This window comes from Tamandua tetradactyla, chromosome 2 (genome assembly GCF_023851605.1).
Source record: "Tamandua tetradactyla isolate mTamTet1 chromosome 2, mTamTet1.pri, whole genome shotgun sequence".
Classification (NCBI taxonomy): domain Eukaryota; kingdom Metazoa; phylum Chordata; class Mammalia; order Pilosa; family Myrmecophagidae; genus Tamandua; species Tamandua tetradactyla.
The window spans coordinates 215,027,000-215,054,258 of NC_135328.1; the positions used below are offsets into that span (position 1 = coordinate 215,027,000).

Here is a 27,259-nt window from a genome sequence, read left to right on the forward strand (position 1 = left end):
AGAACTGCCATATGAACCAGTAATACCATTGCTAGGTATCTACTCAGAGGACATAAGGGCAAAGACACAAATGGACATTTGCACACCAACGTTTATAGCAGCATTATTTACAATTGCAAAGAGATGGAAACAGCCAAAATCTCCATCAACAGATGAGTGGCTAAACAAACTGTGGTATACACATACGATGGAATATTATGCAGCTTTAAGACAAAATAAACTTATGAAGTATGTAACAACATGGATGGACCTTGAGAACATTATGCTGAGTGAGACTAGCCAAAAACAAAAGGACAAATACTGTACGGTCTCACTGATAGGAACTGATATTAGTGAATAAACTTGGAATATTTCATTGGTAACAGAGACAATCAGGAAATAGAAACAGGGTAAGATATTGGGTAATTGGAGCTGAAGGGATACAGACTGTGCAACAGGACTGAATACAAAAATTCAGAAATGGACAGCACAATATTACCTAACTGTAATACAATTATGTTAAAACACTGAATGAAGCTGCATGTGAGAATGATAGAGGGAGGAGGGCTGGGGACATAAATGAAATCAGAAAGAAAGATAGAGGTTAAAGATCGAGATGGTATAATCTAGGAATGCCTAGAGTGTATTATAATAATAGTGACTAAATGTATGAATTTTAAAAATGTTTTTGCATGAGGAAGAACAAAGGAATGTCATTATTGCAGGGTGCTGAAAATAGATGGTAATTAATATTTTAAAATGTCACCTTCTGTGTGAGACTAAAGCAAAAAATGTTTGTTACAAAATTGATATTTTGACTAGTGCATTTCCTAATATAACTTATGTAGAAAGTTTGAATGAACACCATAAGTACTTGGAATCTCAGGTAGGACATGACACTTTGTTGGTTTGTCCAGAGTGATGCTCCGATGAATCCCAGAGTGATTCGAACAGTGAGTGGAAAAGTATTTACAAAGCCCCCTTTGGGGATGGTGAGAACAGAGAGAAATGCAACTTCCCCAAGTGGAGAATTCTTGATATTCTCACAAGCAGTATGGACAACCAAAGCTATAGGCTGAGCCCCCAGTCTTGGGGTTTGTTCATATGAAACTTAACCCCACAAAGGATAGGTTAAGTCTACTTAAAATTTAGGCCTAAGAGTCACCCCCAAGAGAGCCTCTTTTGTTGCTCAGATGTGGCCTCTCTCTCCAGCCAACACAGCAAGCAAACTCACCACCCTCCCCCTATCTACGTGGGACATGACTACCAGGGGTGTGGACCTTCCTGGCAACATGGGACAGACATCCTAGAATGAGCTGAGACTTAGCATCAAGGGATTGAGGAAACCTTCTCGACCAAAAGGGGGAAGAGGGAAATGAGACAAAGTGTCAAAGGCTGAGAGATTCCAAACAGAGTTGAGAGGTTATCCTGAAGGTTATTCTTATGCATTAAGTAAATATCATCTTGTTATTCTAGATGTAATGGAGAGGCTGGAGGGAACTGCCTGAAAATGTAGAGCTGTGTTCCAGTAGCCATGTTTCTTGAGGATGATTGAATAATGATATAGCTGTCACAATGTGACTGTGTGATCATGAAAACCTTGTGTCTGATGCTCCTTTTATCTACCTTGTCAAGAAACAAGTAGAACATACGGAATAAAAATAAATAATAGGGGGAACAAATGTTAAAATAAATTTAGTTTGAAATGCTAGTGATAAATGAAAGTGAGGGGCAAGGGATATGATATGTATAATCTTTTTTTTCTATTATTGTTTTATTTCTTTTTCTGTTATCTTTTTATTTCTTTTTCTGAATTGATGCAAATGTTCTAAGAAATGATGAACATGCAACTATGTGATGATATTGAGAATTACTGAATATATATGCAGAATGAAATTATATGTTAATGTTTATGTTTGTTCTTAATTTTTTTAAATTAATAAATAAATTTTTTAAAAGTATCAGATAGTAATAAGCATTATGGAAAAAAATTAAGCAGGGAAGTGGGTAAAAAGTATCAGGGAGTGTTAGCTTTATATAGGGTGGTTAAGGAAGGCTGATCTAAGCAGGTAATGTTTGAGTAGAAAATCTGGGAGGAGATTATTATAGACAAAGGAATGTAAGTGTGCAAAGATCCCAAGACGGGAAGATCTGGAATATCTTTTTTTTTCTCTTTTTTTTATTAATTCAAAAAATATATATAACAATAAACAAACACAATCATTCTTAACTTACGATCATTCCATTCTACATATATAATCGGTAATTCAAGGTTTGGAATATCTGAGGAAAAACAAAGAAGGTCAAGGTGTTTCCCATCAGATAATCACTCTAGGAGTCTCATATGAGTATTTGTATCTTTGGAAGTCAGTGTTCTGGCTTTGAAATATTAGAATAAATACAAGAGCAGACATCATAAATTCTCAAATACTTGGATACATCCATCTCAAGCCACTTAAAAGTGGTGTAATCTGAACCAATCTGGAGAAAGCAGCCCAGGAATACTGGCTACAAATGCAGACTCATGGCACTTACCTTGCAATCACTGACACTGCCATGAACCTGGGTGAACTCTCGGGTGAACGTGTGGGTGAGAAGTTGCAGGCACTAGGAAAGACAAAGAAAGGTGTAAGGTGAATATGTCATTTCAGTGGTTAAATAAGCCCAGGGCATTTGTCAAGGAAGAGGTGAAAAATAACATAACTAAGACCTACAATGAAACTCATGACTTACCCAAACAGTTCTAGAAACTAGCAAAGCATATAGTAAGGAAAATCTGGTATATGCCCAACAAAGACAATAAAATAAGTGGATAAAAAAACCACTCTCAAAATCACAAAAGTGAGTTGTTGTAAACATCACAGTTTAGGAAGTGCTGAAGAATGCAATAATAGTATTCTTTTAATTCTCAATTCACCCTGGTACCAAAGGGCATGTTAATCTTAGACTTCTGGATGACATATTTTCCCAAATAAACTAGAAGACCATGTGATTATCAGAATAAAACAAAACAAATGCAAAAACCCTCTCATTTCATATTCTCTTTTCAGCCAGTTGCCTAGCAACTAAACACCTGGAAGTCACCTTCAATAACCCCTCTCCCACCAAATCAACAAGAAGTGCGAGGAAGTACATTTATCCTTTCCTCTTTAACCCACATACTATTGCCTTAGTTTAAAAACCATCATTTCTCACAATAAAGAGTCCTCCTGCTTCCAATGTTTTTCTTCAACTTAAATCTATCCTCCATACTGTTGCCAGAGGTATCCCTCTAAAACACAAATACCTGTTCAGAATATTTCAGTGGTACCAAATTACTCTCAGGATACAATTCAAACTCTTCAGTATAGTGAACAAGACCCTTCAAGATCTAGCCCTTGCCCATCTCTCCATCTCTAGTTCCTATCATTCTCCCATGTGCATTCCCTAATGCTAGTCATACAGGAGACCACTGGCTACCTCCTGTGCATCCTTCAAAGCTCAGTGTAGGGGTCCTCCCACCTCTGGGCAGCCTGTTTCTGATCCCTGTCAGGTAGGCCTTTCTTCTGTCTCCTATAGCATTCTTTACACACTTCCATTATATGTTTGTCACCCACTTGTCTGTACTTCTAGTAGTTAAAGACAGGAATTGAGTCTCATTTATTTCTATATCCACAAAGTTAAACTGCATAGGCCTTGACACAGAGACTTTCAAAGAATGCTGCTGAGAATGAATAAATTGAAAGACTAGCTCACAGAGTCTTAGGGTAGAAAAATGCTCAGTCAAGAGGAAAGGATTCACACCTTGGTAGCCAACTCTTTCTCTCGATCCACAAGACTTTCAATGTCTGCTGAGTCGTAGCCACTGCTCTCACTGGGTGTGATGGCACTTTCAAAGGTGGTGGTTGAGATCTGAGAGGAGATGCTGGTGGAGGTGCTGAGGGTCCCACTGCTGAGGCTGGGGGACAATGAGTCACTCAGGGATTTGGGGATGCTGTCACCAAGCCTCTCACGCAGCAGCAGGAAGTGGCGGGTTTTCTCCACCTGAGAAGACCAACACTACTGCCTCAGAAAACACAAACCTCATTAAAAAGGTGTTACAAGCAAAATATGCTTTCATTGTGACCAAAAACTGAAAAGCCAGGATCACACAAAGAAGATGGGTGTAAGGCGGATAATTTGGGACTCTCTCCTGAAAGCTCTCATATTTAAGCATCTCCTGCCCTTGGATACCTCATGGAGGAGTTCCAGCTTCTCTAACTCCCACTGATGCTCAAGGATGAGGCTGTCTCCACGAGGCCGCCAGCCAGCTAGGTTCTCTTCTCCCCGTACATATGCCACTGACGTATCCAAGATTTTCCTTTTCCTCCTCTGCATGCCTAAGATTAGAGGAAACCTTTTAATATCCCCCAAGAAAAATTCGATTCCAATTTTAGCTTAAATGAATTAATAATTCATATACATGGCAAACTAAGACACTTGGGTCTCAAGATATATGAGATTTCGTTTATTAATAAAAACTTATCCCTTTCCTCACCCCCAAGCAACTCTCTGAACATCTTTTAAAACTGAGTTGTATGTTTTTTGATAATTATGAAAACTGCAATGCAACTTGAGAAAGCTTATGTGATTGTTTTAAGCAAAAATATAGAGATAATAGTCTATATACTATGAATACAAATACAGAAAAACACACCTGTATGAAAAGGTGGGAAGGGACGAGACTTAGCTACTCACACACACATACACACACACTTACACACATAAACTTAGTAATTAGGATGAGAAATTACAGATGGCTTTAGCTCAACTTCATTTTCCATTTATCTTTTAAAATGTTATAATGGTTTTATATATTAAATACAAGAATTAATGGTAGTTAAAAGAAAGTTCCTCAAGGAACTAGCTGCTATTAGGAGTTGGAGTCATACTCAACATTTCCTTTCATCTAAATTTACCTGCAGGATCCTGATCTTTTTTCCATAAATGTTCCCTAAAATGACTCAAACTCACTTTAGTTAAATGTTTTAAAAAAACCCAGAATTTTGTCCATGTTTCAATGTAAACATAGAAATGCAAAGTGCTGCTTAAGTTGATACAGCTAGAGGAGGAACAGCAGTTCAAATAGAGTTCAGAAACAAATTCAACTTAATAATTTATCTTTCTAGAGCACAGGAAATTCAAACTCTAGCTCTACTACATTTTTAAAGTTACACTGATAAGTTACCCTTGGGGATAGGTTGGGTGGGAAATGGTTATAAAGTTTTCTAAGCCAAATTCAATCTAACACACCCAAACTTTTCCTAATATTCCATAGCCCAACAACACTTTGTTCAACACAACTTCTGTAAATGCACTGCATGTCATAAACCAAATATGTCACAACTCTTTGAAGAAGTTAACTCCTAAAACCAACTACCATTAAAAATAAACTAGCTCCTAAAATATATGTAGTTTCTAAACGATTTTGTATGTGTCCTACACAGGGAGACTCCCCAATTTTTTGACACAACCCACCTCAAACAGATAACTCTCATGTCACTGGTCCATAAGCACTTACCTGGACTCCCTGTGTCTGCCATTTTGCATAAACTGAGTTCATAAATTCCAGTGACTCGATTGCTATTTAAAAAAAAAAAAATTCAGTTGCTTAATTTCTTACAGTACAAGAACAGGAAAACCTAAATTCTCTCTAACGAAGACACCATGGTCCTTGGGGCTGCAACCCACCCCCAAATACAATTACAAAAATTCTTATATTCTGAACTTGAGAAATTTATCTTCTTCCTAGAAGGAGCCAGATTTCATCTCAATCTTTGAACACTCTCATCTCAAGAGGATGAATCTTAAAAAGAAGAAAATTCCACCAACTCTGTTAGAAGTAATATAATAATGACATTTAAAAGAGTACTTAGCTCTGAAAAATTGTTCACAATGTAGTATTCCTCACTGTGGTAATTTGTCCATCCATTAATACTTTATTAAATGCCAACATGAAAGTCAATGCAGCCTAGGTATCAGTTACCAAAATGGCTTATAGATTATAAATTAACTCTGAAATTATCCCAGCCAGGGATATCTAGAAACTGCTAATTAATTCTGTGCTGGGCAAACAAACCAGAAGCTAAACTAGTCTCCAAAACTTACGAGTCTGGTGTCTTGGAGTAGCCACTGCCAAAGAGGCTGCGCAGGGAGCGTGGTGGAGAGATCTTGGCATCTCGGGAATAGAAGACCATGCAAACGTCCTTGGTGATGACGGCTGGCTGAATGCAATGATCCAGCTGAAAGCAGACAGGAATGAGCTCCGATGGAAATGCAGACATAGAACACGTGGTCAGAGTGTGTGCACCACATGTGGCTAGAAAGCTAGTCTGAGATATGGAGGCTGAAGGATTTCAGATTTACCAATTATTTCAACTGCAATTCCAGTGGATAAAATAGGCAAGCTCAGGTGGTATTCCTTGCAGGTGCATTAATTTTAAAGTGTGTGTGTGTATTTTTTTTTTTTTTTTTTTTGGTAATAACAGCTAGTAGTTACTGCATTTATTATGGTGCCATGTTCTTTCTAAAACTTATCATATGACCTCTCAACAAACTTCTGAGGTAAATATCATTATGAACCCTTTTTACAACATGAGGCAGTAGGGGCAGCAGAAGAATTGAACTCAGATAGACTGGTTTCAAGTCTTTATATTAACCATTAAAAGGCTCTGTCCACAATTATAAAACAAGAGATGAAGTTTTCTTAAAATCAAACATTCTTCCAAGAATGGTAATAAGATTTCTAAAGCTAAAGTCACATGACTCTTTGATTAAATAGGAATCAGGAACAGAATCTTATATAAGCAGAACAGTTAGCAAGGTATAATAAGAACAAGTATCTTAAGGATATGGAGCAAAGAAAGGAAGGCAAAACAAGTCAAACCTTCCCTAACCATTTCCCACTGTAACCTGCCCTCTCTACCTATTCTGCAGTAACTCAAATCCTAAAAGTTCCTCACCTCCAAGTAGGCTGACAACGTCATGTAGATCTTTTCTCCATAGGGCGTCACTCGGTTCAGAAGGAGAGAGTTATGTAGGGAGCTGTCCCAAACAGCCTCAAAACGGTAAAAGGTCCTAAAGTCAGAAAGACAACAGGGAGTCATCCAAAAGAAGCTAAAGTTACCTTAGTGCAGGTATTGTCATCATAATGCTACAGAATTCTTCACTAACCCATGCTTTCATTTAATTAAAATCTAATAACAGTAGGAACTCTATTTTCTGTATGATTTTTCTTGGAAGCCTACAACTTCTCTAATAAAAAAATTTTTTTGAATCTAATAACAAAGCAAAATCTTCATCTTTTAGAAGGAAAACGTAGCACACCCCTCCCAATCACCCCATCAAGGAATAATTAACTATGATAATTTTTTTTCCCCACGAGCCTGCTTCTACCTAAAAAAATAAAAATACTGCAATCAATCACAAAGATTAAGATGAAAGGGATACGTGAGGTATGGGGAGAAGCTTAAAGAAAGGCTAAGAAAGCTGTCCTGTCATTCAATAATAAGAACAGGAAGCAAAGATAAAATAATTTGTAAGCTCCAGTCTTCCTATCATGAGAGAACTAACCAGCATATGATCCAGGTTTGCTGAACCCCAGAAAAGTCAAAAACTTATCTGGAAGGATTAATGGCAGAAAATGGTAGAGGAATTGGAAGTATTGAGAGCTTGTTTAAATAAAACAACAAGAGGTTATATTCTTAGCTGACGTTTCAGCAAAAAAGGGCAATTTCAGACCCAGAGCCAGACAAAATCATTTCTAAGTTAAAAAAAAAAAATCCACTAGAAAATCAGTATCACATTTAAACAACTAGAAGCTTAATTAACAGACATCTATAAACTGTTTTTTCAAATTGTTCTATTACCTTTTTTTCTCTACTGGTAAAACACCACAGACCCTAGCTGACATTAAATCTGTCTGTCTATCAAGTCTCATCTGCAGTAGTATAGAGAGCTCAATGGCACTGTTATAAATTAACTCCCAACTCTACCCCAGGGTTCCCTCTTTAGATTTCATTGGCAAATGTCAGGGAAGATACTAAGTCTACCCTGTGGAGGGCATTTTCCTTCACCACTAGTTCTCTGCAGATGTAATAGAGCTCACCTGATTCAACCAAAAAGAGTTTCTGCACACTCTGTTCCCTGTCCAATACATTCCTCCCTACTCCTTCCAAAACAGCCAACTCAATACTGCTGCCTTTCCTAGATTTCCTATGACAGACAGCTGGCATATCCTCACCCCATACCCATTCTCATGCTTCTTCCTCTAAAAACTATCAGATAAAGTAATTGCTAAAAAAAGTGAATTCCTTGATCACACTAGATCTTCCAAGTGCCAGTGTGTGAAGGCTGGTCATTGCACTTTGTAGCTGCTTCTAGACAAACCTAAAAGTCTTTTGGGAGACACTTGATACTTAGTCTTTGAATTGTTGAGGGTGGATAAAAGGAAATTCTCTACAAAGATATCAAAGGAATACAGAGACAACTAAGGCAAAGACATACAGTTAAGTCACCCAAATAACAATTCTAATGAAGGACAAGGAAAACCATTCCACATCTCTTGGGCTCAGCAGAGAATACCTTTATATATCTACAAAACCCTGTTTAGACCAAATTTTCATTTTAATTTTTTTTAAGACAAATTCTAATACTTGGCGATGATATCCACTACTTTAACAGAGCCTACCTGAGTGAGCACTCTGTCACCCCGAGAGTGCTAGTATCCGGTGTCCTCATGTTTGCTGATGTATTTACAATAGGGTTTGCCCTATTAGGCTGGATCCCTGATATGTCCACATGGAAGTGAAATGAACCCCGTTTCTGGGAGTGAGGGCATTTATTACTTTGGTGAAGCTTTATAGAAATTCCTATCACTGATGCCTGTAAGTTGTGATTCATTAAGTTCCAAACCTAAACTTTAGACCTCCTAGTGCCACTATTTAGGTTTCAGGTCTCTCTTTCAATTAAGGTAAATGTTTTGAATTTAAGAAAGCCTCTTCATATTTCTGTTTTCAGGTTCAATTTTCACACTGATGCCAAAGAAAAAATTTCACTGGTAGAACCTGAGAAACATAAAGACTGCATGAATTTTTGGCTCCAGTAAAATCTTCTTGAATAGGGAAAAAACTTTTTTTTTTTTCTTTGAATTGTTACAGCACATTCTTTTGTCATACTTTAAAAGATAGTAACTCTCGAGAGGTGTTTTTAAGAAACGGAACCAAGACTGATGAAAAAGATCAACTGAATCAAGTTTGATCAAAACAGGGCTGAATCCTGAGACATACTTTCCTATATGGCTCTTAAGGTGGTTAGGAGATGATTCCAAAAAGATTTCTCAAGATGTTCCAAACAAGAACAATATCAGTAGAAAAACAGGTTTCAAGGTAACAATCTTGAAAAATCTATTACCTTTAATTTGTTAATCCAGAAAAATTTATAAACTGCTTTCCTACACTATAATCACACCTGATGGATCCTCTAAAGAGAGTCCATTAGGAGAATCTCTGAAAAGTTAACTGAATGGAGTAAAACTCGTGTCAATAATATCAGCCAAAAGTTAAATAAGTCAGTTTTACTAGCCATATATATGTACACACACACATACACCCATATATTTAACATTTAAAATGATATGCTATGTATCACTTTCTTTAGTTTTCTCATTAGATGAGATGAAGAGAGAGATAGGGGAAAACTTCCTTTACTAAGAACCAGTATGTTTTCTATTTGAGAAGAGATTAAGCAGATGAAACAGCAGAAAGAGAAATACTTCAAAAATAAAAAAAATATTTCTCAAAGATTTAGTTATCCATTTAATAAGCAAATTGGTCTCTATTATCACACAGTACTAAACAAAGTACAAAGTGAAAAATCATGCAAAGCTACAAGGCAACAAATCTTTAAAGCTTTTGGCAGAGAGAGGACAGATAGGACAGAAAACAAAGTTTGAGATTCTGCATGAAATGAAGGGATAAACATTCTATTTCATACTGGAACAATAAAACCTGAAGGGGCAAGAGAATAAAATGGGAAAGTTTAGTGAATGGAATGAGAAATTAATTCAGAACTCACAAATAGGAAGCTAAATGCTAAACTGTACGTACATCACAAAGACCCAAAGCATAAATGAGAAGTGTCTTATGGTGACAAAATAAGGTCTTGCTCTATCCTAAGTATAGCTTAACTAAAAACCAGTTAGTTAAAATAGCAATCAAAGCAGCATAAGATATAAAAGCATTCTGATAAACTAGAATCATTTATGCGCAAAAAAGCAAACAGAAAATACCTAGGAATATCCTTATCAAGAAAGAGCCTGAAAAAACATAGAAAAGGCTTTTGTTAGTGCAGAAAAAAAAAAAAAAAGAGAGAGAACAAAGCAGAACAGAAAAAAATATTAAAAATAACAAATTTTCTGATAAGTAAAGTGAATTCAAGTCGACAGACAATTAACAAACAGACTCCCAGGGATCACAGTTTGCTGCAGGGCATACAATATATAAGTCCCCCTTCTGAGACAGACAATTAAAGGTAAACGCTTGGCATAGAAGGGAATGTGCAGAACTCTACCAACATCCCTTTCAGAGGTGACTTGATATTGGGAATGGAAGGACACTGCTGTGGAGTTCAAGTTAAATAAAGTCAAATAGTTAACATAAATATTAAGACTGGGATGAAAAGGAGTAATGGTCTTTATCTGTTACACTCCACTATCAACATATCAGAAAAAACCTCTAACATACATACATAATACAATGAAATTGGAGTTCTATGAGTTCAACTGTAACTTAAACTTCAGACAAACAGAAGCTCTCCTAACCAAGCTCCATTTAGCAACTTACCATATTACTCTATGCTCTGTGTATTTCTAAAAGATACTGATGTCCATTTCTCATTAACCATTCTAACTCGAGGACAGATGCCCAGACAATTCATTTCAAAGAATTTCCAGACAATTCATTTCAAAGAATTTAATTGTGTGACATTAATTATCAGTAGTATTTGGCCCCAAACCTATTTATGCCATTGTACTTGCTATTGTAATTATCTAATTTAATTAAATATTAAGTAAATCAATGACATATGTGGGCAAGAAGAATATTGGTTTCTATAAAAATTAACTTGGATGTTTTCAAAATATTTCATAATGGTGAGTTGTTTAAAAACTTGCTATTAAATTTGGGTGAGATAACTGTGAAAGAAGTCAGAAAAATAATAAAAACCTTAAAGGATTTTTACACTTAAGGTATTCTTCATAGGTGTCTAATCTTTGCTGTACCACACTGAAAATCACAAATGATGAACTATGTATGGGTGTAGTTTTGCAAGAAAGACACATATAAGCCCATCCAATTAATAAGCCTACAATTAAAGAAAAGCCCTTGGCTCTATAGCAAAAGCTTAACAAATTAATGTACAGTTATATAGTTCAAACTAAAACAAAAATTTTTAAGGTATGTATCCTTTTATTATTCCTGATTTTAGCCAACTTTGGTATTAACTAACTGTAGGCTTCTACCATAAAATATAAAGGTACCTCTTCAAAAAGGCAAATTCATCATCTCCTGCAATACCTGATCTGCTCTGGGCATGAATCAAAAGACTTTTTCAAGATGACACTAATGTATGCAAGCTTGATATAACGAAGCACCATCTTTCCCTGTGTGTTTTGCTAAGGAGCTTAGGGAAATTTAAAATATATTTCTCTCAGTTACAAAGAGGATATGGTGGTGAATGCCAGCTGAACAGTTATCAATGTCTGGCAGAAGTGAGAAAGCTATGTGGAATTATTGTTGGCTTCAGAGAAAGGATCTTGCCCAGGCCTGAGCAAGTGAGGATCAAAACACCCTTCTTCATCTCTGCCTTACCCCCTTCCCACACATATACACCCTTACCCACTCCTTCCACTTCTCTCCACAGTCCCCTGCCTGACTCTCTTACATGCAAAAAAGTAAAGAGGTTTGTTCCTTTTTTTTCTCCTTAGGCAAAACTATGATACAAGGAAACAACGGAAAGAAATTAATCCTGCCTCAAACTTTTCTTTAATTCCGTTTCTGCCTCTTATTTTTCTCTTCCTTGTGAGCAAATTTCTCAGGAACTGATAGAAGGAGGTCCTCTTATGCAAAGGTAGAATTCTAAACCCAAGTGAGAATGCACAGTTGCTCCTGTTTCCCAGACCTCACTAAGTAAAGACATTGAGTCTCCATGTACAACTGACTTAACTCCTTTCTTGAATGAGCTAAGAGGGCCCCAGCAGATTTATTTCCAGCCAAACATGGAAAAGTAGAATGGTTAGATCATAAAAGGGAATTTTAAGGGAAACTAATTTAAAATAAAACAAAACTGGTTATTTACAGCAACCAGTTGGCAGTAATGATAACACACTAGAGGCTTCCGTATACCTTGGAGGGCACGTTTCCATGACACTTAGGAATGAGATAACCTTTCTCCACAGCAACCATTTCGCAGGAAAACACTTAGTCTTAGTAATAATTTACTGAACTCTTAAATTCTTGAGTAGTATATTGTTTCCTTTTTCTGCTTTCTCCATATGACTTGTGTCTACTCAAACTCCATAGATAATAAAACATTTCTATTCTATAAGGGTAACTGATCCCCATTATACACATATCTCCAATTATTTATTATTCATTTTTGGAGAACAGGGTGAACAGGGAGGACATTGGGATTTTTGAAGTGAGAAACAAATTAGTTTCTTCATCTGAACTGGTAGCCATTAACAAATAAAGAATCTCACAGTTGACCCCACAGAGCCTGATGTGTCACACTCCTTAGGGTGCCCCACCTGCTAGAGTTGTGGGAAGACTTCAGGTACTTAGCAGAGATAATGTTTAGTGAGAGGATGGCATCAATTGCAGCTTCATCCACTTCAGCCTTATTCCTAATCCGGCCTAAAAGAAAGGATAAAGAAATCAGAATATGGGTATATTTGAAAACAAAAACAAAAAAGTATTCTTAATCCATAAATTCATTAAGCCAACAAAAGACTTAAATTTTCACAGAACCTCAGGTACTAGAAGGGTCATGTGGTTAATCAGAGGGTCCTTCATTTTTTTCCATGTTCTGTCTCTTGTTTACTTCCCATATTTAACCAATTATGAAAATTTATGGATTGTTTCAAGAGTTTTTGCTTTTATTTCCATTATCACTGCCCTGGCCACAAAGGCCAATTTCACCTGCAATCTGGAACAATGCAATAGCCATTTAACTGGTTTTTCACCCATTTACATCTCCCCCATTCCAATCCATCTAGCACTCATTTTAGGTAAATGACTTAAGCCACCAATTCTTTTCTACTGCTTTCTTGCTCAAAATCCTACAACTATTTCAAACTAACACCAGGAGATGCAGCATTGCATAAAGGTTGAGAGCAAAGTCTCTGAGGCTGGACTTCCTGGGCCCAAATCTCAGCTCCAATACTTAACTAGCTGCAAGACCTTTGACATACTGCTCAACCTCCTTGAGTCTCAGTTTCCTTATCTATGAAGTAGGAATAACAATCCCTCCCTTCTATGACTGTTATGAGGATTGAATAAACTAATATTTCTAGAGTGTTCAGAAAAGCACCTGGCATCTAATAAAGACCATGTAAGCATTTATTAAATAAAATAAGTAAATAAATTACAGAGTTCTTCAGAGAAACCTCAATAACTGCTGCCTCCACATCCTACCCCACCCTTTCTGATCATAAAATACCTTTTCTGTTTTATATATTAGCCTTCCATATAAAAATTAGTTTTGGTAAAGATTGAAAACCATTGCCGTAGATAGGATAGAGTATCGTTTCCTTTCCAGGGGTTCTTACTCTGATCCACAGATACCTAAGGGGTCTGTGGATAGAATATGGGGGCGGGAGGGGGGGAGGTCCATGAACTTGGAGGGGGAAAAAATTACATTTATTTTCACAAACCTCTAACTGAAATTTGGCATTTCCTTCAATTATGAAGGGAGGCAACCAATCACAGTAGAATTAGCAATACCTGTGACTCTGTTCCCAATAGAAATCACAGATTATTGTGAAATATCTTTTACATTAATCACCACTTTGAAATTATAGTAGACTCACTATGATAAATCATAATGCATCAAAAAGAAGTGATTAAATTACAAATCTAATATTTTAACAATTGTATTTCAGTATTATTAGTTTCCTTTCTAATCCTAAGTACTTTGTTTTCTACATTAATAAAAAAAAGTCCGAGAAGGCAGATATAGGCTTCATCACTGCCAAAGTGGCATATGGTACCAAAAAAAAGTCTAAAAACTCCTGTCATAAGTTATCATCCTAAAGCTTATAAAGCTTAGCCATTTTTTCTCCCATTATGTCTTAATTTAATTTCTCCACTCTGGACATGGGTTTATAGTCATGCATATGTTAGATATGTTCCTGACTCTTTTACACAGAATGTTTATGTGTCTGGAAAACAAAAAAAAACAAAAACAAAAAAAGCCCTGTAATTTCTCCCAAATCCATTCAAATCCTTTTTTTGCAAAGCTTATGCGGTTCTTCTTGATCATTTTCTTCCTAACACTCTTAGCACAGGTCTTTTTTATTTGTCCTCATTTGGTACTTATTCAGTATGAAGTCATTAAACTGTTCCCTACATATATGCTACCTAAACTACAACTTCCCAGTGAGCAAGGACTTCTTTTATGATGCCATCTCACAGTCTCTATCACAGAACTATACCCATGTTAGCTGCATAAATTAATGTTTGGCTGAAAAACATAACTACTAATGATGGGAGCCGTTTCAAGTCCAAGGCCTCTATGTTCTCCAGAGCCCATGTTCAGTAGTCTTCTGTGCATTCCTGGTGGTGGTTCAGAGAAAGAACAAGGACATCTCTAAAAAGTCTGGCTCCCTCCCCAGCCGATGGAATGTACTCACCGACCACCAGCTCACGGACATCTTTCCAATAGAGCTCACTACCCTTCTCATGAATAATAGTCACTGTGATCCTTCGCTGGATGCCCTGGATAATGGAGCAGGGTTGCAGTTTAGCTGGGGCAATCTACTATTTCCTTTTGTTTGTTGTTTTTGGGGGTTTATGATACGCGGGTTGGAGGCTAGGCAGGAAGGAAAGGTATGGAAGAGAGGGAGCAGATGCTGACCACACTTACTACAAGCAAACAGAAATGGGCCCCAGCTCCAATTCCCACTTGGATCACAAGCATTTTTGAGCACTGACTAAATCTACTTTTTAAAAAAAAAAAATTTATTAATAAAACCAATATGAACATTCTATTCTTTATCACATAGTTGTATATTCATCACCATGATCATTTCTTAGAACATTTGCATCAATTCAGAAAAATAAAAAGAAAACAGAAAAATAATTCATACATACCTTACTCCTTACCCCTCCCTTTCACTGATCACTAGCATTTTAATCTACTAAATTTATTTTAACATTTGTCCGCCCTATTATTTATTTATTTTTAATCCATATGTTTTACTCATCTGTCCATAAGGTAGATAAAAGAAGCATCAGACACAAGGTTTTCACAATCACACAGTCACACTGCGAAATAAATCTATTTTTGATTTACTAAAGGGGGATCTATATTCATAACCAGATCTTTTAATTCATTGAAGCCTTCATCTTCTACCCCCACTAAGAACTTATGGCTGTGAAGCACAGAGCCTCCCCAACATTAATAAATAGAAATTACAGAAAATGACATGGGAGCTGCACAAGTTATAGTAATTGAACGAAACAAACTTTTCCAAAAAAAGTTCTTTTAAAACATTTTAATATATAAAAGCAAAGATTTGAGAAACAAAAACCAAACATACAAAAAGAGGGAAAAAAGGACAGGACAACAGGACAATGCCCCTCCCATTCCCCTCTCTTGAAACAGAGATAAAAAGAAGCAGGAACAATAGGAAAAAATAGTAAGAGTGACATTTCTTATACTAAACTCTTTTTGGTGTTTCCTCCTAGTCCCTCCAAGGTTCCCTCACTAGTACCTGATGAAGCAAAAACGTTCCCTGGCAAGGCAAGCCTGCTGTATGGTCCACCACAGCTGGGATATATCTATAAAAATAGGAAATACAAAGAAAGAAGTGAGATAGAATGCTTAATGCTGACTAAGTCCTACTTTACATGCAAGGTCTTCCCTGGTTGCTAAAGCCCCCCATGGTCTTTCTTTTGCTTAACTCTGATTCCACATCCTCCTCACTCACTTTGGCATTTAATCATAAAGTCATTCACATTTACTAAACCTTTTGACATATCTATGTCTCATCATCCTCACTAGACTGAAGTACTCAAAGAATAGTACCCTCCACCCCAGGCTCCTGCATAATAAGTTTTCAAAATATAACATAAAACTGCAATGGCAAGTGACAGGAGAGAAGAAACAAGGAGAATTTCAGTCTCTTGATACTTTGTAAAGAATCCAGAAAGCAATTAAACTCAGTTGAAGCAATTACTGTTATTATCTTTCCCTGATAATGCAAGTTACAATCACATCACAGATTTGTCTATTGAAAGTCTAATTCTCCAAAGCAAAGCCACCACTGACAACTACATACAGGATTCTTACAGTGTTCTCTATGTGGCAGGAACTCATGTTTCCTGGTGATGATCATGATGGCAGTATTCAGCATTATAAACACAGAGGATTATTAGGATAGTATTTATTCTTCATCCTTTACATTAACTAATAAAAGCCCTTGCCTCTGTTTCAGATGTAGAATCTCTTTCCACTTGACTTTTTCCAAAAGCACATTAGAGATAACTATAAACACAAGTTAGATTCATTACTTAACTCTTAACACAGCTCATACAGAGAAAGTAAGTTGAAGCTGATCATTTTGATCTAGGACAGTGGGTCTCAACTGAGGATGATTTTGCCTCCAGGGGACATGTGGCAGCATCCAAAAATATTTTTTGGTTGTCACAACTGGGGGAAATGCTATTGGAATCTCATGCATAGAGGCTAGGGATGCTGCTAAACATCCTCCAGTGCGCAGGACAGGTCCCATAAATGAGAATTATCTGGCACGAAAAAGTGCCAAGTTTGAGAAACCCTGATCTAGGAAAACATTCTGGTTCCTAGTCCCCTCACTGAGATTATTAATATGTCTTCACTACAAGTGGTTCTGACTCCATTTGTAACAGGTTTGCTGTTGATAAAAACACTATAGAGGTTATCTTCCTACATAACAAAGTGTCAGTCTCCATGATCTTGTCACTGCTAAGAAAGAGACAAATTATTATACCAGATAGGCAGGTCTTTGACAAACATTTGTATCTAGTAAAAATACCAACAGTACTAAAATTCAATTTGAAACTGGAATTTGACAGTGACAATGGCTCTCACTCTGAATGTAGGAAGAAAGATTCAAAATTACATTTCTTAATTTTGAAACACTTCACCTTATTTTTTCTTCTTTTTAACGTTTTTATTGTGTAATATAACATATATACAAAGCAAAGAAAGAAAAAAGCAATAGTTTTCAAGGCACTGTTCAACAAGTAGTTCCAGGACTGATCCCAGAGTTTGTTATGGGCTACCATACCATCCTCTCAGATTTTTCCTTCTAGCTACTTCAGAATATAGGAGGCTAGAAGGGATAAATATATATTTTTTATCATCACAATTGACTTTTTTGTGAAAAATAAGATATATACAAAAAAGCAATAAATTTCAAAGCACAGTACCACATTTAGTTGTAGGACATATTTCAGAGTTTGACATGGGTTACAACTCTACAATTTTAGGTTTTTACTTCTAGCTACTCTTAAGATACTGGAGACTAAAAGAAATATCAATTTAATGATTCAGCAATCATATCCATTTGTTAAACTCTACCTTCTCTGTATAACTCCACCATCATCTTTGATCTTTCTATCCCACTCTTTAGGGTTATTTGGGCCATGGCCATTCTAACTTTTTCATGTTGGAAGGGGCTGTCAACAATATGGGGTAGGGAGATGGAACTATCTGATGTTCTAGAAAGGCTGGGCCCTCCTGAAAGGTGTAGATTCTGAAAAGTTACCCTAGTGTATGGAAACTTTGCAGAATCTTACATATTACCCTAGGACTTCACCTTATTTAAAAAGTAGGAAATTGGACTTACTCTCCTGTAGGCTCCAATTCACTGATCTCAAACCAAACGAGAAGGTCATACTTGCTCATGCTCTGGCCAAGGCTGGTTTGGCTCATGGTGTTTAACTTGGTGGCTGGAACTTTTTAAAAAAATTAAAATATGTCAAAATCTGGTTCAGGTCTACGCAGCAAAAGTACAAGTTTCTCTAATGTCAGTCTTCAAGAACACAAATGGGGAAGGCAGCAAGAGTGAGGGGATAGATTCAAACCCAGAAGACCCAGAAAAATAAATATGAACCACATTAATAACTCTAAATTTAGAGAACAAGGAAAATGGAAAGTAAATATCTTTGTTCCTCTAAACAGTCTCCAAAAAGGTAAGAAGACAAATTTAGTGCAGAACAACTGTATTCACAGAGCAATTAAAAACCTTCCCATTAAGTACCTGAAACTGTTAAGCTTTGTTCCAATAGTCTTGATTCTTGAAGACAACTGGATAAAGATACAACTTTTACAATGTGACTGTGTGACTGTAAAAACCTTGTGTCTGATGCTCCTTTTACCCAGAGTATGGACAGATAGGGTAAAAAAAAAAAAAAAAGGATAAAAAAAAAATAGGGGGTAAAATAAAATGGGTAGATGGGAATACTAGTGGTCAACGAGAGGGAGGGGTAAGGGATATGGTATGTATGAGTTTCTTTCTTTTTATTAGTTTTTCTGGAGTGATGTAAATGTTCTATAAAATGATCATGATGATGAATACAAAACAATGTAATGATACTGTGAGCCACGGATTTTATACCATGTATGGAATGTATATGTGTGAAGATCTGTCAATAAAAATATTAAAAAACAAAAACAAACAAAAAAACCTTTCCCATTCTAGAATCTCACATTTTGTGACATGTAGAGCATCCCCCTAAGAGGTAAGGCTTGCAAAGCACCTGAGGTAGTGCTTAACATAATGCATAGCCTGAATAAAAGCTGGAGTGGTGCAGTGAAGATCATCCTCTACACCAGTGCTTCCCAAATCTACCTGCATATAAGATTCACCTGGGATTCTTAAAGACTGCAAAGTCCAGGCCACAGCCCCAGACCAACTGAATCACAAGCTTGGTGGGAGGGGTGGGGGGGCAACACCAGCATCGATGATTACTGAAACTTCAGTGTGCAGACAAGTTTATGAACCCTGGTTTAATCTGTTTATAAATACAGGATTCTATAAAAGATATCTTGTGGATATTTTTTAAATTTCCTATTCTTTTTTTTTAACTTTTTTTATTAATTAAAAAAAATTAACAAACAAAACATTCAGAAATCATTCCATTCTACACATATAATCAGTAATTCTTAATATCATCACATAGTTGCATATTCATCATTTCTTAGTACATTTGCATCGATTTAGAAAAAGAAATAAAGACAACAGAAAAAGAAATAAAATGATAATAGAGAAAAAAAAAAACTATACGTACCATACCCCTTACCCCTCGCTTTCATTTACCACTATTTCAAACTGAATTTATTTTAACATTTGTTCCCCCTACTATTTATTTGTATTCCACATGTTCTACTCTTCTGTTGATATAGTAGCTAAAAGGAGCATCAGACATAAGGTTTTCACATTCACAGAGTCTCATTGTGAAAGCTATATCATTGTTCAATCATCATCAAGAAACATGGCTACTGGAACACAGCACTACATTTTCAGGCAATTCCCTCCAGCCTCTCCACTACATCTTGAACAACAAGGTGATATCTACTTAATGCGTAAGAATAACCTCCAGGATAACCTCTCGACTCTGTTTGGAATCTCTCAGCCATTGACACTTTGTCTCATTTTACTCTTCCCCCTTTTGGTCGAGAAGGTTCTCTCAGTCTCTTGATCTTAATTCTCAGCTCATTCTAGGGTTTTTCTCAGTCCTTTGATGCTGAGTCTCAGCTCATTCCAGGATCTTTGTCCCACGTTGCCAGGAAGGTCCACACCCCTGGGAGTCATGTCCCACGCAGAGAGGGGGAGGGTGGTGAGACTGCTCGTCATGTTGGCTGGAGAGAGAGGCCACATCTGAGCAACAAAAGAGGCTCTCTTGGGGGTGACTCTTAGGCCTAAATTTTAAGTAGACTTGACCTATCCTTTGTGGGGTTAAGTTTCATGTGAACAAACCCCAAGACTGGGGGCTCAACCTATATCTTTGGTTGTCCACACTGCTTGTGAGAATATCAAGAATTCAACTTGGGGAAGTTCAATTTCTCCCCATTCTCACCATTCCCCGAAGGGGGCTTGCAAATACTTTTCCAGTCACTGATCAAATCACTCTGGGATTCATCGGGGCATCACTCTGGACAAACCAACAAAATCTCATGTGCTACCTGAGATTCCAAGTACTTATGACATTCAATCAAACTATCTACATGAGTTATATTAGGAAATGCTCTAGTCAAAATCTAAATTTTGTAACAAATAAACATTTTTTGCTTTAGTCTCATAAATAATGTGACATTTTAAAGTATTAGTTATCATCTATTTTCAGCACCTTGCAATAATGACAATTCTTTGTTCTTCCTCATGCAAAAACATTTTTAAAATTTGTACATCGTACATTTCACTATAAATTTCCTATTCTTAACTGTACCGATGATGAAATTAATTTCAGATTCCATATAGTAGTTATTTGGAAACATTACATAGGAATTCTGAAATCCATTAACACAAAGAGGGTTCTCTGTTCAGAATCTGTGAGTACCTGAGTGAGAGCCCAATGACTTGTTATCTAACTACTGCTCAAACACTAACTAGCTATCTGACTTTGGAATAAGTCACTTAACCTTTGTAACTCTGTTTCCTTACCTATAAAATGTGGCTGATAGTATTGAGTCTATTATTTCAGAAATGTACTATAAAGCGCCACTGACACAAGATATATAAAGGAGGCACTTTATGAATCATATAGAACTATTCAAGTATGTAGTTTGTATGATTTGCCCCAGCTGAATTCCACATGAGTTGGTAATGCCAATCAAGAACAAAATACAGTTACTGATTCTGGTAGTCATCCAAGTCAGAAAACAAAATAATGACTAAAGAAAAAAAAATCCACATGTAAAAAATCTTAAATTAAAAATACTGTTGCAAAGAATCCAAAAGAACAAATATTGGAGCCCTCATCCCTAGGGGTGATGATAAAGATGCACAAATAGAGAAGGCGTTTTCTAAAATCTCTCTGAAAGAAATATGATATGATCATGAAGACATGCTAAACTCTGTATTTAGCTTCCAGTACTACAGAAACATTGCGTTTCATCCACAGAGAGCCAAACTTTAGGGCAGGTACCTGAGGACAATTCTACATCTAAGGCAGAGCTAAATCTAACTACTAACCATATCGTTTAGGTACCCTCTCGCTCTGGCAGCTGGGAACTGGCAGAATGAGAAAAGGCGGCCATGGATCAGCCCCATCCTGGAAGGTGGCAATAGCCGAGGATGCAAGCATGTTGGCTTGCTCAGAAAATGTGTCCAACACATGCACATTCACATAGCCAGACATGAGAAACCGAATCAGCTCAATCTTTCTCTCATGGTCTGAAAACAGGATGGAGATGACAAGTAAAGAGGGCAGAAAGTGAGCACAAGGTGGGGTGGGAATTTGGAAAGTTGGCAATGAGGAAAAGGGGTGAAAATAAATAGAAAAAAAATCAAAACAACATAATTGAACAGGCAGAATAAATCTACTATGCAAAGAAATAGTCACCTGACAGTTATGGAGATATTACAAAGCAGAGAAATTTAGGAACAGGGAAATTATCAAAATATGCCCCAGGTTTAAGAAGCATATATGAGACCAGAGAATTGGCAGGGATAAGCCCCTATTGTGTATTACTCTTTATCCTACGGGAACCAAGAATTCTAATCAGAGCTGCTAAGGATATGTAGAAGGGAAGAAGAAATTTGAGCATGATTTTTATCTGAAAAGTTATAAGAGACAGATTCACACAGAGATCATCATGCAGAGAAAGTGGCTTATGCTCACCTGGTTTGGAGAGTGGCATGGGTGGAGGGAAGAATCTTCGTGATGGCTGAGGTGGACTGCAAAAAAAGGAAGATAAACTTCCTATAGACTCAAAATAGTCTGATGTAGTAATGGCATGTTAAACTCCCTTTAAAAACAGAATTTCTGCATTTTCAACTCTGGCATAAGGTATCAGACATAATTTCAAATAGTGAAAATGAGGCTAAAACACTTTAAAAGTACCTCTATAAATCTTAGCTATGAAACAAAATAACATTTTTCTGTTAATACCAACACTCTGTCATCACCAATAAGTTCCTGTTGTTAACTCTCCTCAGCAATTTTGATGACTTCACATAGAGCCTAAAAGTTATGGGTCAAAAGGAACAATTAAAGATAATTTTCATGATACATCCCTATTACCTCAACTTTCTACCCATATTTCTTCCTACAAAAAGATGGCATTCATGGTCATCTGGGTACAACTCCATTTGCTCTACCAAAAATCAGTAACTAGGGGTTAGAGAAAAGGTGATGACATTTTGAAAGAGGAAACGGAGGGTAATATAAAAATTGTTCTGTTACCATAGTCCTCCAGATTTCTTCTTTTCCAGAAAATGGAGAACTTAAAAGCAAAATAACAACCAATATCTTTGCTTATATGATCCAAACCTGTTAAGCTCCTGTCCCTGTAGGTGAAGAGGGTGCTGCTGATAATGCCCAAAGACTTCAAATACAATAGGCTTAGTCTTGATGTATTCCACAAAGGATTCAGTGACCTCCACTGCAATCTAATAAGAAATAAAGCCAAGCAAGATTAGGAGGAGTTTATAATAAGAAACTACATATTTTGTTGCATTACAACTTTAGTACATTTGAGTACCCTGTATGTGCTAGGTTTTATACTACTTGGGCCTCCCATATGAATATAGTGGCTCCCCTCTGGTTTTCACTCTTGAGTAACTATCAATCTTCTGGCATTCAAGACCCTCCATAATCTGCCTCACATGACGTCTGCCCACCCTGCCCCTCAACTGCTGCCCTTCACACACTTACAATCAATGTGTCTGCTGCTCCTTTGACCAGTTCCCTCCTCTGTGGTGCCTGAGGACTGGCTCAGGCCATAGCCCTTCCTTACTTTATTGACTACAGATATGGTTAGCAAGAGAATGAAATGGTTTCATGTAGTGGTGAAGATCATGGATACTAGAGTCAGATTTCTCTAGGCTCAAATCCCATCCCTGCTGCCCCTCCTTAGCTTTGTAACCGTGGTGAATGAGTTTAACTCTCAGTGGCTCAGGTATGTCAACTATATAATCGAAGATTATTATCTTATAGGGTATAATGGTGAGGATTAAATGAATTAAGACTCAGAAAGCATTCAGAACAGTGAACACAAAATAAGCTCTCAATGAATGGTAGCTATTGTGATGAGGATAGGGACTTTTGAATATAGTTGGATACAATTTCCTATAAGAAGCAGAGGGTTCATTTTCTTACTCTATGCATGAAGGTTGTAAAGGGCATTAATGGGTTAATTATAGCAACAGCTGCACTGAAAACAGAATTCTTAATCTTAATTTACCTACAAAATATATTCAAATATTTTCTATATTATTTGCAACTGAAAATGAAATTATCTTAGAGTTTATAGGACAACATATTAACTTTAACAAAATTTATATCAAATAGACATTTTTCTAGGGAGGAAACATTTAAAACAACTCACTACGTTCAGATGGATGGAAGATTTTTCTGACAGCTCAACCCCTATGCTATCCACTGGGCCGCTGTAACTCAGATAAGAAAGCATGCTGCCCAGTCCATCCCACTGCTCTGGCCACTCCTTCTATTATCTGTTCACCCCACTGAGCTTCCCAGCCACAGCAGCAAATCCTCGAACCAAGAGAGCCAAAGGGAGCCACAAAAGGCTATGCTTCCTTACACTAGCCACTTCAAGGTACTAAAACCCACAAAAATGTCTGCGCAACTTACATTCTGCACGTGATAAAAGCCCAGAGGACTTCCTCTGCCGTTGTTTTTGAGGGGTTCAGTGGAGAATGCTTCGTCATGGCGATGTAAAAAGCTTAATAAATAAAAAAAGATGGGGACTCTGCATTAAATGGTTTCATTGTGATCTGCTTTAAAAGCCCAACTTAGATCCTACTGGACAGAAGAGTCCTACTTTTAAGCAGATTCTTTAACTGGGTCAATTTTTTTTTTAATTTCTTTGTAAACTTTATTTCTAAAACCACTGAAATATTAATTGATCCCAATAACTTGGCTACACAGATGCATATCCAAGAATGCCTTGATGAGAATACAGTAACGAATTCCATGAAGCTCCTTTGTAGAAGTTTCTCACTGAGAATAAAAATTATGAAATCATATCATGTAGAAAACATTTGGCAGCTCCAAAGCTTCCAAAGCCTGTGGATGGTGTACTCGCCTAGGGGTCTCTCTAATACTCATTTACGAGTATTAGAAGCTTTGATAGAGAAATTAGAAGCTTTGATAGAGAATGGCATGCCCTCCCCTCTACAAAAAGGGAAAAAATACTTTGGATAGTGGGAAAAGACCCTGGTCTCTGAACTTCCTCAGTCTGAGGGCAGGAGTGTACTTCCAGCAGGCAGTCCAAATCACTGATGACACATGCTGCTGGCACTACAGCATTACACCCATCATGTGTCTTTTTTCTATTTACTTCCTTTCCATTCTTTTCCATCTCTTCCTCCTCTTCTCTTACTCCTTTCCCCCCCCACCGATTTCTTCCTCTGTTGACCAAACACTTTTCCCCCAGAAACCCTTATTGGCATTGTTTCAGCTCTGATCTATACTTCATCAACACTTGGCTACAGGAGGTACAAATACCCCAATTCCACTGGTATCACAAGAAATCAACAATATTGCTCTATTGCTGTAGCTTCCCTACACAGGACAGATGAGAGTGTATAAAAACCCAACAAGACCTTGAGTCTCACAACATGCCTTCCCTCTAGAGCAAATTCCATCTGGAGATGCTTACTTCTTTTTAGATATTAGGAGAAAGGTCAATATACCATTATAACCATTTCAGTTAGCCAAATGAGTCTTTTCCATAAAATATATCTGTTGCCTGATTAGAACAGTGAGAGTTCTAAGAAAGTGATTCATCTAGCCAACTCCACTCTCTTATAAATTTGAGGCTTTAGCAAAACATATTATAAATGGGAAAAATCAATCATGAATGGGTAATATTTCAACAATTGCTTACCACAGTAATTACATTTGATTCAGGTCTTGGCTAAAACCCATATAAAAGCTATGCTTCAGAAACTTCATTAGGACCCCATGGAAGGCCAAGGCATATTTTAAGGGAAGAGAGACAGCAGAACTCTAAAGTACCCTGTGTAAGCTTGAAACTGCTATGTAGCCCAGAAAAGTCATTTTCTTTCAATCCAGATCCAATCTTATGGAGCCAGACATACTGTTTAGGGTGGAACCTTTGATTAGATTGTTTCCATTGAAACTGACCCACTCAATTGTGGGTGTGACCTTTTGATTAAATGGAGAACTGACTCCATCCATTTAAGGTGGGCTTTGACTAGTTTTCCGGAGTCCTTTTAAAAGGGAGACATTTTGGGGAGAAAACAGTTGCTTCAGAGCTGACAGAGGTGCAGACATTTGGAGATGCTTGGAAGGCTGACACAGAGAGCAGATGCCTAGACATGGATGTTTGGAGGTACAGAGCCCAGTATATGCCGCTATGCACCTTCCCACGATGCTAAGCAAGCCAGAACCCTGAGTTGCGTCCTGAGGGAACTAAGTGAAGGCTCAAAGACGTTTAGAGAGGAAATCACTGGCATCAGAAGCTGGAAGCAATGGAATCATGAACAAGGACCAGCAGATACCAGACATGTGCCTTCCCATGTGACAGACATCAGCCTTTCTTGAAACAAGGTATCTTTCTCTAGATGCCTTAGTTTGGATATTTTTATGGCCTTAGAACCATAAACCTGTAACTTAATAAATTCTCTTTTTAAAAGCCATTCTAATTCTGGCATATTGCAGTCCAGCAGCATTTAACAAACTAAAAACACACTTGTTTGGTGCTATCTGTGGCTACCTATGGGCTTTAAGGTATGGGGTGGATCAGACTCCATTCTTTTTTTCCAAGTACTAAAAGGATATAACGATCTGTGAAGGTAATAAAACTTAAAATTCTCAAAAAGCGCTTTCCTAGGGAACTCTGGAGAAGTAAGCACCTAGAATATAGAGTTCAAGAGGGGTCACAGGATAGAAAAAGCCTATAAATAGATGAAAAATGAAACCTTCCACCCATTCTCTATTGACTAGCTTTTTTTCAATATAGAACCTTTGGCGTCCTTTAAATGATTAAAATTTTCCTTTTCCCAAGTATTAAATAGACAAAATTAGTGACTGGATGATTATTCATTGCTTTTTCCCTTTTTTTTTTTGGCATGGGCAGGCACTGGGAATCAAACTCGGGTCTCTAGCATGGCAGGCGAGAATTCTGCCACTGAGCCACCTATTCATTGCTTTCTGACTTGCCTATTGATAAGATATTTCACATATTAAGCAAATAATCAAAAAGTATTGGCAAAGTCCCTTGAGGGATGGGAGAAAAAAGATGGTACTATTAAACTTTACCATCAGGGAATCCCCTGATACTGTGCCAAACATTAGGGACATTCAAATTAAGAGGCCAAGCTCTTGATCTTGAGGATTGCTCTTGTGAAGCTCATGTAGGTAGTGGAGAAGCTCAGCCTACCTATAGCTATGCCTAAGAGTCACTTCTGGATGACCTCTTTTGTTGCTCAGAAGTGGCCTCTCTATCTCTAAGTCCAACCCCATAAGTGAAATCATTGCCCTCCCTGCTACATGGGACAAGACATTCAGGGGTGAAAGTCTCCCTGGTGGCATGGGAAATAATTCCCATGGATAAGTCCAGCCCTGGCACCATGGGATCAGCAATTCCATCCTGACCAAAAGGGGGAAAAGAAGTGTAACTAATAAAGTATCAGTGGCTGAGCGAGTTCAAATAGAGTTGAGAGGCTACTCTGGAGGTCACTCTTACATAAGCTTCATTTAGACATTGCTACCTATCGTAACTTGCCAAACCCCAACCAAAACCATTCCAGCCAATCCTGAAGAACACTACAGCCATACATAAGATT

At 37.3% G+C, this 27,259-nt stretch overlaps 1 protein-coding gene across 9 annotated transcripts in view; it reads right to left on the reverse strand.

Moving 5' to 3' along the window:
- The window catches only part of KIF1B (kinesin family member 1B), a 192,930-nt gene that overhangs the window by 15,987 nt on the left and 149,684 nt on the right, over positions 1-27,259 (reverse strand). For all 9 annotated transcript variants that reach the window (XM_077151354.1, XM_077151351.1, XM_077151352.1 and 6 more), the window contains 13 exons: positions 24,078-24,168; positions 22,755-22,873; positions 22,104-22,159; positions 18,107-18,215; positions 15,989-16,055; positions 14,906-14,990; positions 12,803-12,908; positions 6,960-7,074; positions 6,106-6,239; positions 5,519-5,580; positions 4,192-4,337; positions 3,763-4,002; positions 2,515-2,586 (listed from right to left, as the gene is read on the reverse strand). In XM_077151354.1, coding sequence (XP_077007469.1) covers positions 2,515-2,586; positions 3,763-4,002; positions 4,192-4,337; positions 5,519-5,580; positions 6,106-6,239; positions 6,960-7,074; positions 12,803-12,908; positions 14,906-14,990; positions 15,989-16,055; positions 18,107-18,215; positions 22,104-22,159; positions 22,755-22,873; positions 24,078-24,168 — 1,402 coding nt within the window. The remainder of the gene's footprint in view (positions 1-2,514; positions 2,587-3,762; positions 4,003-4,191; positions 4,338-5,518; positions 5,581-6,105; positions 6,240-6,959; positions 7,075-12,802; positions 12,909-14,905; positions 14,991-15,988; positions 16,056-18,106; positions 18,216-22,103; positions 22,160-22,754; positions 22,874-24,077; positions 24,169-27,259) is intronic.